The 15,430-nt window shown below is 41.1% G+C and overlaps 1 protein-coding gene and 1 pseudogene across 1 annotated transcript in view; one reads left to right on the top strand and one right to left on the bottom strand.

The window, feature by feature from the left end:
• Positions 1-15,430, bottom strand: part of dock3 (dedicator of cytokinesis 3) — a 964,109-nt gene that overhangs the window by 568,144 nt on the left and 380,535 nt on the right. The window contains exon 7 of the mRNA XM_059944552.1: positions 4,358-4,442. Coding sequence (XP_059800535.1) covers positions 4,358-4,442 — 85 coding nt within the window. The remainder of the gene's footprint in view (positions 1-4,357; positions 4,443-15,430) is intronic.
• On the top strand, positions 13,236-13,925 carry LOC132378123 (Y-box-binding protein 1-like; annotated as a pseudogene).

The following is a 15,430-nucleotide window of genomic DNA, read 5'->3' as shown; positions in this document are numbered from 1 at the left end:
TGAAAAATTAATTAGAGTGCTGGTCTTTTGTCACTAAAAAAAAAACTATTTCTCAGGTCAGTTGAAAATGTTGCAAATGAATACTGGGCATTGTATATTTTAGAAAAACTTCAGACAAGATCCCCACAATCAGGTTAGTCAAAAGAGTAAAAGCCTATAGGATGCAAAGCAGAGTAGAAAATTGGGTCCAAAGATGGCTTAGTGATACATTAATGACTGAGCTGTAACCTATGGGGTTACACCAGAATTAGCAGGCCTAAATGTAGGAGCATTATATTTAGACCTTTTGGTAGAGGCCAAGTTGCTGAGTTTATTTAAGGAGATAGACTTATAGGTAAGATACATTGAGGTCCATCGATCCAACGTCTCTTTCACATTGTCCACTAGTGGGTCATAGTTTGTTGGGACAATCGTTTTAATTTCAGGGGTAGTGTTGATAAATCCTTCCTTTGCATTTATAAATGGAGTTTTTATGACTGGCTTCAATCTTTCTTCTTTGTTCAAAAATAGTATTGATGACTTTGAGTTGTTAATGTTATAACCAGAGAACTGCCCAAACAATTCAATCTGTTGCATTAAGTTTGGAATACTAATGGATAAATTCGTTAAAAAAAGAATGATGTCGTCAGCATAAAAGGATATTCTATGTTCCCATTCTCCTAGCTGGATGCCCGACAGGCCTGTCTGTATTCTTATTGCCATAGTCAGGGGTTCTACGGCCAGTATAAACCACATCAGTGACAAAGGGCATCCCTGGCAAGTAGATTGCTCCAAGATGACTGGTTCAGAAACTATACTATTTGTTAAGACACTGGCTATTGGGTTTGTATATAAAATCTGAATACCCATCCTGAAATGGTATTATTGGTCTGCTCAGTTACGTTCTACAATGTTTTATTTCTCAACGGAGACCCTTCCAGCCTGGGTGAATATTGAACAGGCATCACTACCAAACCTCCCATTAAAGCTCTATCTATACTCTGCAGAACCAAGAAATCAGAAAAGAACAATCCAGAACCCTTTCCTCAAAAATACCATTGACATCTGGTATAAAGCACATCAGCATGTTAAAGATACTCTTCCCATCTCTTGCTTCTCCCCAATATGGGGCAATACATACTTCAGGGCAGGAAGAGCAGATGGTGGTTTCAGAATCTGGGCAGACAAAGGTATGCAGACAATAGAGGATCTTTATATGAATGGTAATCTTATTACATTTGATCAATTGTGTCAGACATACCATATTCCTTAAAAAACACTTTTTTAAAATGTTTGCAATGGAGACATTTCATACTATCAAAATATAAGCATTTAACATCTGAACCACCACTATCACATCTTGAAAATCTTACACTTCTAAACCTAAAGGGGAGGAGTCAGATTTCTTTATTCTATACAGCTTTGATGTCATATGATAAGGAGTCCACCACAGACAGGCTGGAGGCATGGAGGCTAGATGTTCAAGAGGACATACAAGAAACTGAGTGGAAAAAGCATGCTTAAAAGCTCAAAAACAATCAATTAATACCAGAATGAAGCTATCACAATATAAATGGTTAATGAGAACTTACATTATCCCGGTCAAACTGAACCGTTGGACCCCTGACATCCCAGACACTTGTGTTAAATGTTTAGAAGAAAAGGGTGCTGTGTTTCACTGTGTATGGGACTGTACAAAATTTTAAAAAATACTGGAAAATAGTCATTCAGACTATATCTGAGATTGTTGGAGTAAAGATGCCTCAACAAGCAAAAATGTGTGTACCAGGTATATATCCAAAGAACTCTACTGTTAGTCCAAAACAGTCAACTTTGATTGACTTTGGACTCCTACAGGCCAGAAGGATGATAGTTTTATCTTGGAGAAAAATGGATATACCTTCGATACATGTATGGGTGAAGGAGATGGCATCTTGGATTATATTGGAGAGACTGACTTACATAACCAGGGGAAGGGCAGGAGAATTTGAAAATGTGTGGAAACCTTTATTGGAGTTTCTTGGATGTCAAGGTGCACAGTCATTTTGAAATAGCTGTATGTTGTTGAGTGCTTCTACGGTTTATTTTCTGATATGTTTTTATTTTATTTTTTTATTAAGTATGGGAAATGTTATATCTCTTTTCCTTTGATGATTGTGAGGATATGTTTCACTAGTTTAATGATTATTATTGTTTAGTTGTATATGTGAAATATATGTAAAATTCAATAAAAATATTGTTTAAAAAAAGATGCATCGAAGTAATATTAGGAGAAAATGGGAATATGACACTGAGATAGAGAATCATCAATAATTGTTTGAATGGTGGAGCAGGTTTGAAGAGCTGAATAACCCATTTTTGCTTTAATGTCAATGTTTCTGTGCTTCTTGGCGGCATACAAATTGGCCGAGGAAGGTACATTATCACAAGGAGATAGAAGATCTGGTCAGTTAGGTAGAAAAATTGACAATTCTGATCACGGCATTACAGGCATGGCATGATTGCACTCAAGAGGGTATAAAAATTTACAAGGCTTGCCTGGATTGCTAAATTGCTGCTATGAGGAAGGACTGAATAAGGTAGTGACAACCTCTTTAGAAAAAAGGAGGCAGAAGTAAGATTTAATTAGAACATAGAACAGTACAATACAGTACATGGCCCTCAGTCCACAATGTTGTGCTGACCTTTTAACCTATCCCAAAATCAATCTGATGCTTCCCTCCCACATGGGTCTTCATTTTTCTTTCATCCATGTTCCTATCTAGGAGTCTCTTAAATGTCCCTCATGCATCTGCCTCTACCACCATACATAGCAGCATGGTCCATGTACCAAACACTTTCTGTGTAAAAATCCTACCTATGACATACCACCTATATCTTTCTCTAAGCACCTTAAAAATATGCCCTCTTGTATTAGCCATTTCAGCCATTGGAAAAAGGTGCAGACTGTCTTATCTACATATGCCCCTTATCATCTTATACGCCTCTATCATGTTACCTCTCATCCTCATTTGCTCTAAAGAGAAAAGCCCTAGCTCACTTTCACATAAGACATACTCTCTAATCCAGGCAGCATCCTGATAAATCTCCTCTGTACCCTCTCTAAAGCTTCAACATCCTGGCTATAATGAGTCGACCAGAACTCACAGCAATAGTCCAAGGATGGGGGATGGGGTTAGAGGTCTGGGGCAGTAAAGGAAGAGTCAAGAGCAGGAGCTGGTGATCAGAATCCAGATTGGAGTGCTCCATTGTCAAAAGCTAGCAATCCCTGTGGGTTGGGTTGACAGGCTCTGAGGACTAAGACCAGCAATTCCCATGGTAAAGACCATACTGGTGGGCCCTGAGCATGAAAGCTGGTGACCCCCTCCACCCGGTCGGTGAGTCCTGGGGTTGGAAGTCTGTGGAAGCAGGAGGCACCAGGCCCTGTGAACCCCGCCAAGATTCCTGGGTCAGCATGTCCAGAATTCAGAGGCCCAATGTTTGAGAGTCTGAGAGTCAGGGGCCAAAGTCTTTGGGGGCAGACTGTCCTTGGAGTGGAGGTGTGTGTGTGTGTGACTCAGAGAAAGGGCTTGTTATGTGCCAAACCTTAGGTTGTGTTGGTTGTCAACAAAAATGACACATTTGACTGTATGTTTTGAAGTACATGTGATAAATAAATAAATTTGTATCTTAAAAGCAGAAAGAAACCTTGTATTGTTTCAATGAAAATGACCAATTCTGCAAGAAGCACATGGCAATATCCTTTATAACGTTGGTTCCATTTGGCTGAACTATGGTGGAAGTTACTTTCATGAAATAAATGTCAGATGAGAGTTAGAATAGGAATAGGAAGAGGAGAGAAGGAACTTGATCGTTCCATTGGGATATTTTTAATGGTTAACAAAAATGTTTGAGGAATCTCTAGTGCTCTGTTAATGGCAATATACTTGTTTTTTAGATAAAGCAGATCTACTGAAACAAGCTTTCCACAATGCTCAAGATAATAATTTTGCATAATCCTTATAGTTCCTCATTAATACACCTGCTATCAGAGATATAAATCAAGCTTTAGTTCTATTTCCCTACTTGTTTGCAGTCCTGATTCAATTCTGAGCTATTTTGGCAAAAATTTAAAAATAATAAAAAGGAACTATCCCTCCTTAAATTTCTTTCTAAGCTCCCAGTACCCAACTTTGGAGAAAGATTTAATGATTTCTCATAGATTTCTGCTATTATGGAACATGTTCTAGTGTTCAAAGTAAATTCTGGAAGTCCACAGATTGCCTCTACACTGATAATAACAATTGCAATTCTTAAGAATTAGTCAGTTGGAATTTCTGGGTTTTTCAATCCAAGTTCCATGCTACACATGAGGCAAACAGGACTACTAAGTACTTACCAGTTTATAGAGATCTGCTACACTTATCTGATCGGGATCAACCATTTCAAAGTCCTTCCTGGGTACCAGGTCCATGCCCATTTGCCTGATAAAGTCAGAGAAAGTTACATTAGTGCACAACAGCAAACAATAGCCACTTAGCTCAAATACTGTGGGCCTTTGAGATTCAAACACACATTCCTGCTTAGGTTATATTGAGATCAATATAATTTATTATATGCACCGAGAAAGGTAATGGTAAATGGCATAAACCTGTGATGCATGTATACCCAGAGATGTTGAACCAATATGTATTCATAAAACAAGAATTCTAAAATGTTGACATCATGGGATCCTAGCAATCCTTGAATTCATTGAGTCTATTAACAAACTATAAATACATGAACATAGATTTTACAAGTCAGATGCATTTACTTCCTTCTTCCTTTGGGACTTAAGTTTTCTGGAAGAGAATGCTCATTCATCTTAATCCTCTTTTGTCAATGTTTTCTAAATAATGATGAATTTTGTTGGAAAGAATTGAAATTACTCCACAAAATTATTGAAATACTTTGATTATTCCTTAAATAACTGACATCTCATCATGATTAGGAGGACGATGGCACCTAACGGCGACTCCTTTGCTTCAGAAACAGCTCTAATTCTACCTTTAATATTTCTATTTTTCCCTTTCAGGGTTCTTTTGAAGACCCTGACCTGGAGCGACACCCTGACTTTGGTTCTTTGTGGGAATGGGACCCGCTCTCAGGGTCTCAAAACCGGCTACTATTCAATATACCAAGAACATGAACTAGAAGACTAGCACTCCTTCAGGGCACTGGGACTTCGTGGCACTGGAGATGGGCGAAGTTACTATCTCTGCAGGAAATTGGTGTGTCATGGGAGACGGAAGATCGAAAGCAGCAAGCTAGTTGCTGGCTGTGTGCCCAGAGACCTGGGTTCTTTGGGCAGAGCTTGAAAATCAGTTGTTTGTTATGTCTCCCCTCTTGCTGTGAAACAGGGACACCTCTTTTTCCCTTATTAGCAAGAGACAGAGAGCCAGAGATATGTCGAATACCAGGTGAATGAGTAGCCTTTGGGATACTGCAAGTCTTCATTGATGCTTTGCTGCATGCTTGAGTGCTTGGTGGGTGGGGGGGGGGGCACCGATGCTATTTTTTGCTGGTGGGGGAGGGGGGATCATTTCTTTGCTGCTGCTTACACGTGGGGGGGGGCCCTTAGGGGTTCTGATATTTAACTGTCATTCATTCTTTAGGGCATTCCTCTGTTTTCATGGATGGCTGCAAAGAAAAAGAATTTCAGGATGTATATTGTATACATTTCTCTGACATTAAATGTACCTTTGAAATCTTGATTGCACCATGCTCTTTTTAAAGTGTTCATTTTTCGAACACCAACATTTGAAACTGCCTTTCTTCTATGCTTAGCAGATGCATGAGGACAAGAATTGCTAAGTGTCAAGTTGATTTTATATAGTAGCTAGTTGCAACTACTCACAGCTTTAAAGTCTTTCAAATTCAGTAATAATTTCTCACTGATAAATCTGCTGTATTTACTGAGGCCAACTGCTAGTGACCTAGAAAAAAAAAACCTGATGCTAGAAACTTCATTATTCATGAATATACTAAAACTGTGCTATGATGGGACAAGAAGCAGTTTTCTTATTCTGCTAGTTTAATACACATCTAGGGCATTAGCAAGTGAGATAAATCTGCAAGTGGTAAGACAAAATAATTACAGAATTATTAAATATCTTAGAAACTAGTCACACTGTTATTTATTTAATTTGTGATACGCCAAGGTAACTGGCCCTTCTGGCCCTACAAGCCAGCACTGCCCAATTACACCCATGTGACTAGTTAACTAATTAACCCATACATCTTTGGAATGTGAGAAGAAAACGGAGCACTCAGAAAATAAACTGAGAAGACATGGAAAGAACGTACAAATTTCTTACAGACAGTAGTGGAATTGAACCCAGGTTACTAGCATTACACTAACCGCTACATTACCATGACACCCAAATGTCATGCCTGTACTTCAGCTGGAATTCACTGTGTCCCTTGGGCACCACACAGGGATAGGAATGCCACTTCATGAATGCTGACAAAACCTAATCTTGTTTGAAGACGGTGTCTTAGAAACTTCAGAGGACAGCAATTTTGACAATCAGGCCCGATGGCCACATCTGCACCAGGTGCGTCGAGCTGTAACTCCTTAGGGACTGTGTTAGGGAACTGGTGATGCAGCTTGATGACCTTCGTCTGGTCAGGGAGAGTGATGAGGTGACAGATAGGAGCTATAGGCAGGTAGTCACACCGGGGCCTGGAGAGATAGATAAGTGGGTAACAGTCAAGAGAGGGAAGAGCAGGAGTCAGAGGCTAGAGAGCCCTGTGGCTGTAACCCTTAACAATAAGTACTCCTGGAGTACTTTTGGGGGTATGGCCTACCTGGGGGAAGCAACAGTGGCACAGAGTCTGACCCTGTGGCTCAGAAGGGTAGGGAAAGGAAGTGGATGGCAGCAGTGATAGGGAACTCTATATAGTTAGGGGGTCAGACAGGCGATTCTGTGGATGCAGGAAAGAAGCACGGATGGTAGTTTGCTTGTGCCACATGACAGTGAGAATAGGAATAGAGTGAGGTGGAGGATAAATGCGTGGCTGAGGGATTGGAGCAGGAGACTGGGTTTCAGATTTCTGGAGCATTGGGACCTCTTTTGGGGCAGGAATGACCTGTACAAAAAGTACGGGTTGCACTTGAATCCCAGGGGGACCAATATCTTGGCAGGGAGATTTGCTAAGGCTATTGGGGAGGGTTTAAACTAGGATTGTTGGAGTGTGAGAACCAAACTTAAGAGACAGAGGAAGAGGCGGTTGGCTCACAAATAGAGAAGGCTTGGAAACAGTGTGAGAGGGAGGATTGGCAGGTGATAGAGAAGGGACTGATGGTTTGAGATGTGTCTATTTTAATGCAAGGAGTATTATGAAGAAAGTGGATCAGTGTAGAGCGTGGATCAGTACTTGGAGCTGTGATGTTATGGCCATTACAGAGACTTGGATGGCTCAGGGGCAGGAATGGTTTTCTCAAGTGCCAGGCTTTAGATGTTTCAGAAAGGACAGGGAGGGAGGCAAGAGGTGGGGATGTGGCACTGTTGAACAGAGAAAGTATCATGGCTGCAGAGAAGGAGGAAGACATGAAGGGATTGTCTCCGGAGACTCTGTGGGTGGAAGTTAAGAACAGGAAGGTGTACATAACTCTAATGGGTGTTTTTTAAAGACCACCCAATAGTAACAGGGACATAGAGGAGCAGATAGGGAGACAGGTTCTGGAAAGGAGTAATAACAGGGTTGTCGTTGTGGGAGATTTTAGTTTCCCAAATATCAATTGACATGTTCCTAGAGTGAGGGATTTAGCTGGGGTGCAGTTTGTTAGGCGTGCTTAAGAAGGTTTCTTGACTGAATATGTAGATAAGCCTACAAGAAGACAGGCTGTACATGATCTGGTATTGGGAAATGAACCTGGTCAGGTGTCGGGTCTGTCAGTGGGAGAGCATTTTGGAGATAGTGATCATAATTCTATCTCCTTTACCACAGCATTGGAGAGCGATAGGAACAGACAAGTTAGGAAAGCATTTAATTTGAGTAAGGGGAAATATGAGGCTATCAGGCAGGAACTAGGAAGCATAAATTGGGAACAGATGTTCACAGAGAAAAGTACAGAAGAAATGTGGCAAATGTCCATGGGATATTTACGTGAAGTTCTGCATAGGTACATTCCAATCAGACAGGGAAAAGGTGGTAGGGGACAGGAACCATGGTGTACAAAGGCTGTTGGATATCTAGACAAGAAGAAAAGGTTACGAAAGGTTCAAAAAAGTAGGTAACAATAGAGATCTAGAAGATTATAAGGCTAGCAGGAAGGAGCTTAATAAAGAAATAAGGAAAGGATAAAGTGGTCATGAGAAGATCTTGGCGACAGGATTAAGGAAAACCCCAAAGCATTCTACAAGTATGTAAAGAGCAAGAGGATAAGACGTGAAAGAATAGGACTGTACCATATAGCCTACTGTATAATATGGGACTATTTTATGTTGTAGTAACACATTATTGAGCATGTGCTATTGGGTGCATATTGATCTGTATATATGTGTTCAGTTCGGTTTTAGTTAGTAAAGAACCCTGTTAACGTAGCTCCAGTCTCCAGTGTTTTTATTAGTGATATTGTTGTGTAAACGGCCACATACACAACAAACTGGTGACAAGGTTAATAAACCTACATCGTATCGGAACACCGTGTTTTAATTGATAACGGCACTTGGAGAGAGTGCAAGGAACGAGCCAAGGAGCAAGAAAAAGGAGGCTCAGTGAGGCTGCGAATCTGAAAGGAATGGGAGTTCGGCCAGAGTCAGGAACATCAGGAGACTAAGAGACACAGTCAGAGCCACAGCATGTCCAGGCAAGACCACAGACGGTGCTGACCCCAAGGACTGAGGATCTGCCTGCCTCAAAAGAGAGATTAAAAAAAGAGTGACACACTCATCTAGCCAGAGCATGCTCGCGACTCTAGAAAGAAAAAGGTCACATGAGTAAAAAAGAAAACAAGGGACGGGGGGGGGGGCCTAAATTGACATAACAAAGTTGGCACTAATTGGAACCATTACAGCATTTGATAGTGGCATTGGAGACTGGGCAACTTACATCAAAAGAATAGTTATATTGTGATGCTAACAGTGTTAATGAAGGAAAGAAAGTCAGCATTTTACTGAGGTTACGTCCACATTACACAGGATAAATCTGTAACTGAAGCTTTTTCTCTTCGTTTTTACCCTTCGTCCACACTAAAACGGCATTTTCGTCCCCTGAAACTGGAGCTTTTCAGAAAAGCTCTCCAAAGTGTGTATTTTTGAAAACGCCGCATTGGCCAGAGCAGTGTGGACGGGGTAACCGGAGACTTCTGAAAACACTGTCAGATGTCAGCGCGCTATTTCATTGTTTTCTTGAACGCAACCTAACAATTTCAGAACGGACGGCAATGAAACTGATGCCAGAAAAGTTAGAAATGTACTCACCAAATACTTTGACCCATAACTTACTGAATAAATAAGTATACTCATTTTGCCGTTTTCTGTCCTTGCTCGTATGAAGGTGGTTTACCTATTTATGCAAGTACTTCTCTGACAATAGATGTGTAACAGCCTAATATAACATTGTAGGCTACGTCCGCACTAGATCGGATAATTTTCAAAACACCAGTTTCGCGTAAAAACGATAGGTGTCCACACCAGGTGTTTTTAAAAATACCTCTGTCCACATTAAAACGGATATTTGGGCGAAACTCCTCCTATTGGGCATGCATGGGACGCACAGAAAACAAGCGAAGAGGAAACAGTATACTTGGTTCCTGTTTGTCCAGTTACAGACTAGAAAAACTTAAAAGGAAATTGCCAAACGAAAGACTTGGTGCGCGTTTGTCCAGAAACATTTCCTACAGCCGTAGTCTCTTCACCAATGAAAGGGACGACAGCTACAAATAAGTGCAATAAGGCTTGTTACTGGGCAAAAGTGGAATTTGCTGTTACCTTATTTGTTTGCCTTTACTTTTGCCATGCCTTTCAGTATTATTTTGCTGTATTTAACATGTGCAATAAAACGAGTCACTGGGCAATAGTGACAATTGCATCTATTGAATGTTTGCACAAGCAATACATTAATAAAGCACAAAACACGAGGAAATCTGCAGATGCTGGAAATTCAAACAACAACACACAAAATGCTGGTAGAACACAGCAGGCTAGGCAGCATCTAACTGTCCTTTCGGTTAGTCCTGACGAAGGGTCTCGGCCCGAAATGTCGACATTGCTTCTCCCTATAGATGCTGCCTAGCCTGCTGTGTTCTACCAGCATTTTGTGTGTTGTTACATTAATAATGCACCTTGTTAAATGTATAAAACATGCCTTCATCAGTGTTATCTTGTATTTCCATACAACGTTACATTAGGCTGTTACACATCTATTGTCAGATATTGTTGTGGTGTTGGAGATTGCATTCAAGAAAACAATGAAATGCCACACTGCCGCCACCATTTGTTCCGGCATGTCGTGACAGCAGTTTTAAAAATAGCCAGTTACCCCGTATATACTGCGCTGGATATTAGGCATTTTCAGATTCATTAACTCTGTAGAGCGTTTCTGAAAATCTCTGTTTTTGGGGGAGGAAAATGCAGTTTCAGTGTGGACAAACAAAGAGAAAAAGCTTTGGTTACGGATTTATCGGGTCTAGTGTGGACATAGCCTTAGTGTAATGGCTGCAAAAACATACGGCCAGCTATGGAGCTTGTTAACCCCTGAAAAGTCAGCTGACAAAACGTTCAAGCAAATAGTGACACTCTCCAACAGCGTTTAAACCCCAAACAGCTGGTCATTGCAGAAAGATTTAAATTTTACAATCGAAATCAGAGCAAAAATGAAAGCATTTCTGAATATTGTGCTGAATGAATTGCACAAATTATCAGAACATTGTCAATTTGGAGCGGATCTATCAGACGCATTGAGGGATAGGTTAGTGTGTGACATGTACTGTGAAACCACACAGAAGAAGCTCCTATGTGAAAAAGACCTTACATTCGAGAAAGCACTAAACATCTCATTAGAAATAGCCACACGAGGTGCTTCAGAGATACAACAAAAGATCTCTGGAATAGGCTACAAATAAAATGTCACTGAGCAGAAATGAAGGAAAGAAATGTTACTGTTGCAGGGACAGGTCACATGACCCTGATGGTTGTTGGTTTAAAGCGGGGGTCGGCAACCCGCGGCTCCGGAGCCACATGTGGCTCTTTTACGTCTCTGCTGCGGCTCCTGTTGCTTTGGGAAATAATTGGTTGTGGCGACCCTTTTCCTGGCACATCCGAACCGACTCACAATTAGATAGCCTACGGGGGTTTGCGAGCACAGAGCTTTGGAGCCTCTGCGCCATGGGGGGCAGGTTGAGGGAGGCTTAAAAGTGAGGCTGAAGATTTCGAATAAAGTTTTATCCTTCGACTGCAGTTACCGACTCCGTGTCGTAATTTTAGCGCTGCGTTTAGCACACCGCTACATGGTCAGTATTTAATTAAAATGTATTTTATGTTAGTTTGTTAGTTTTTGAAATGTAATTCTAAATTTGAAGATTATGGTGATCTTGTACAATCTAAATAAGACGTTGTGGCGACCCATTTCCTGACACATCCGAACCGGCTCACAATTAGCCAGCGTTCAGGCTAAGGGAGATAGCCTACGGGGGTTTGTGAGTACGTGTCTTTTGCAGCATCCGCGCCCATGGGGGGCGGGTTGAGGGAGGCTTAAAAGCAAGGCTGTTTAGTTCGAATAAAGCTATCTTTGACTGCAGTTTACTGACTGCGTGTAGCACACCGCTACAACGTGTTTTTATCGCTGGCTGTCCAGAGGGGAGGTGCTGAAACGGTTTGTCGTGTGTCTGGAAGAAGTGAAAACTTTCCTGGGCAGCAAAGGGCTCAACTTTCCTGAGCTGGAACAGCCAGAGTGGCTGGAAAAGCTACACTTCATGGTAGACATGACAGCGCACCTGAACACGCTGAACACAGCTCTTCAGGGGTAAGGACGTACAGCCCTGCACATGTTGGAGGATGTTTTGGCATTTGAGCGCAAGTTGACAGTGCTTGCCAGAGATTTACAGAAAGGCACATTGTCTCACTTCCCCAATTTGAGAGAGTTCAAACAAGGTCACGACATGATAAATTCGGAGTATTTACATTCTGCAATCATCGCAATGCAAACATCGTTTGGGAAACGCTTCTGTGAGTTCAGAGAGGAAAAAAACACATTATCCTTCCCGGTCACTCCCCTAAGCATCGATCCATCCCTACTGAATACGACTGCATTGTCAGGTGTGAGTCAACCTGACCAAGTATGATAAATATTTTAATTGCCTATTATTTTACATATATTCATATGTTTTCATTGTTCAGTGAAATAGTCCTTTTATTTTTCAGGTTGACAGCTGGCTGACGTTATTTTTGGTTTGCTGCTGGCGGCAAATTTAAGTTTGGCGTTTTTCATAAATACAAGAAGGACTCAAATAGACGTTGAGTATTTTACTTAAAAGTAACCTTCAACCCAACGTCTTTTTTTCGGAGTTCAAAATGTTTTTGTTGCATGCAGAAATGTAATTTCGTTTTCTCTGCAGGAGTTCATCAATTTCATAAATGCAACACATTATAGTTTGTTTATACATAGCATAAAGGCAAAACAAAACGTTATATGCAGTGTTATTTCATTTTAAATGTCAAACGGGTTTTGTGGCTCCCAGTGTTTTCTTTTCTGTGGGAAACTGGTCCAAGTGGCTCTTTCAGTGGTAAAGGTTGCTGACCCCTGGTTTAAAGGGTCACACTGGCAGAGTATGCAAAGCTAGTAAACAGCAGGAAAAAAGGCAAAACACAAACAAGAAACCCCAGAAAGGAAAATACAACAATGTGCACAAAATGAAAGAAAGCAGTTCTAATGAAAATGACTCAGACTCAGTGAATTATCTTGTCTGCAACTTCACAGCATGGAAGAGACAGATGATAGAAGAGTAATATGGATCACTCTACAAGTGGGAGGCATGAGACGGAAAATGGAGTTGGGTACAGGCTCAGCTTTAACAGTGATCTCTGTACACAACTGGAAACGACTATTTTCTTACATACCTCTGGAACAAACTAAACGACTGCAAAAGACTTGCACAGAACAGAGAAGTGCATCCCAAAGGTAAAATTAAAGTGACAGGCCAAAACGGAGCAGCAACCACCTCACGCAGCCTGTCAACTCCATGAGCGAGGCTGAGATGGAGCTGCAACCACCTCACGCAGCCTGTCAACACCATGAGCGAGGCTGATGCGGAGCAGCAATCCAAACAGCAGCAGCAGCAACAGCCAGACAAACCCAAATCCCCCGCGGAGAAGAAAGTCATCATAGTGAACATTTTTGGAACAGTAAAGTGGTTCAACGTACAAAATGGATATGGATTCATCAGCAGGAATGATACAAAGGAAGATGTGTTTGTACATCAGACTGCTATAGATAAGAATAACCCATGGAAATAGCACCGCAGTGTTGGAGACGGTGAAACTGTGGAGTTCAACGCAGTGGAAGGTGAAGAGGGTGCAGAAGCAGCAAACGTAACTGGTCCAGGAGGAGTTCCAGTCCAAGGAAGCCAATATGCCACGGACTGAAATCATTATCGTCACTGCAACCCACCTTGCCACCGGGCTCCACCATGTAAGTACCAACAGAACATCGAAGGTGGAGAGAAAGGAGATGGAACAGAGAGAGCAACAGATGGAGAAAACCAAGATGATCAAAATCAGCGACATTGCTCTCCTTACAGAAGACAGCGTTACCCACCTTACTTTGTTCATCATTGCTATGGTCGCTGCCCACAATATAGCAACCAGCCTCAGGGAGAAATTACTGAGGGTGGTGAAATAAAGGAAAACCAGGTTGCTGGGGAAGAAGGTAAACCTAACAGAGGACAAAATCAATTCCATTCAAACAGAACAGCTTTCGCATAAGGTAAATCCTGAATCAATCTTTTCCTCCATTGAGAATCATACACTGAATCCTTTGCAGGAAAGTTTCTTTTGCACGTACGTATTTTGAATCCTCAGCCTATGTGTCTTGTTTTTCACAAGTTGGGAAACAGCATCAAAACAGAGGCAAATTCTGGCAACAAACTGTGAGGTTTCTATTGTTGTATTTTCACACTTGTGCTGAATGTGCATCTGAAGGAATTCTCCCTCTTGAGCCAGACAGATAGCACTGCAAGTAATCTTTAATATCAGCAAAACTGTACTTTAACAGCAACATAAGAACAATGGAACGAACAACAGGATTTCGATCAACTGCTGCACCAAATGGTGAAAGATTATTGGCAGTAAGTTACTGATCTTTCTGTGAGTCATTGGAATGTTCTGACTTTTGAATAACTAGTAGAGACAGCAGATCACCAACCACTTCTTTTGTTGGTGGCAAGTCATCTTTGAAGCAGACCATGGAAATTCCCTATGCTCAGGGGTCAACTTTTCATAACTTTTATATGGAAATTTGTATTAAAACAAACAAGTTTATTGACAGACGTTACCCAGAGGGGCAGAGAAGACCCCCCCCAAAAGACTTGAGTTATAATTATTATTACTACGTTACTTTGCTATAATTTCATATTATTAAGTTACTAATTAAACAGTGGGAGGGCATTTGTATGTTAAGGGTACACATACAGTACTTGTTTAGCATAAAAAGAAGTTGATACTCTTTAAATAAAAGGGGAATGTAACATAGAGTGTACTGTATAATATGGGACTATTTATGTTGTAGTAATACATTATTGAGCATGCGTTATTAGGCACATATTGATCTGTATATATGTGTTCAGTTCGGTTTTAGTTAGTAAAGAATCCTGTTAACATAGCTCCAGTCTCCAGCGATTTTGTAAATTATACTGTGGTGTAAACGGCCACATACACAACAAAGACCAATCAAATGTGACAGTGGAAAAGTGTGTATGGAACTGGAGGAGATAGCAGAGGTACTTAATAAGTACTTTGCTTCAGTATTAACTATAGAAAAGGATCTTGGTGATTGTAGAGATGACTTGACAGTGGACTGAAAAGCTTGAGCATGTAGATATTAAGAAAGAGGATGTGCTGGAGCTTTTGAAAAACATCAAGTTGGATAAGTCACCGGGACCGGACAAGGCTACTGTGGGAGGCGAGGGAGGACATTGCTGAGCCTCTGGCGATTATCAATGGGGATAGGAGAGATTCCAGAGGATTAGAGGGTTGCAGATATTGTTCCATTGTTCAGGTAAGGGAGTAGAGATAGCCTTGGAAATTATAGACCAATGAGTCTTACCTCAGTGGTTAGTAAGTTGATGGAGAAGATTCTGACAGGCAGGATTTATGAACATTTGGAGAGGCACAATGTTATTAAGAATAATCAGCATGGCTTTGTCAAGGGCAGTTTGTGTCTTACGAGCCTGAATGAACTTTTTTGAGGATGTGACTAAACACATTGATGA

Source organism: Hypanus sabinus, chromosome 19 (genome assembly GCF_030144855.1).
Source record: "Hypanus sabinus isolate sHypSab1 chromosome 19, sHypSab1.hap1, whole genome shotgun sequence".
Classification (NCBI taxonomy): domain Eukaryota; kingdom Metazoa; phylum Chordata; class Chondrichthyes; order Myliobatiformes; family Dasyatidae; genus Hypanus; species Hypanus sabinus.
This window is presented reverse-complemented; position numbering and strand designations above follow the sequence as displayed.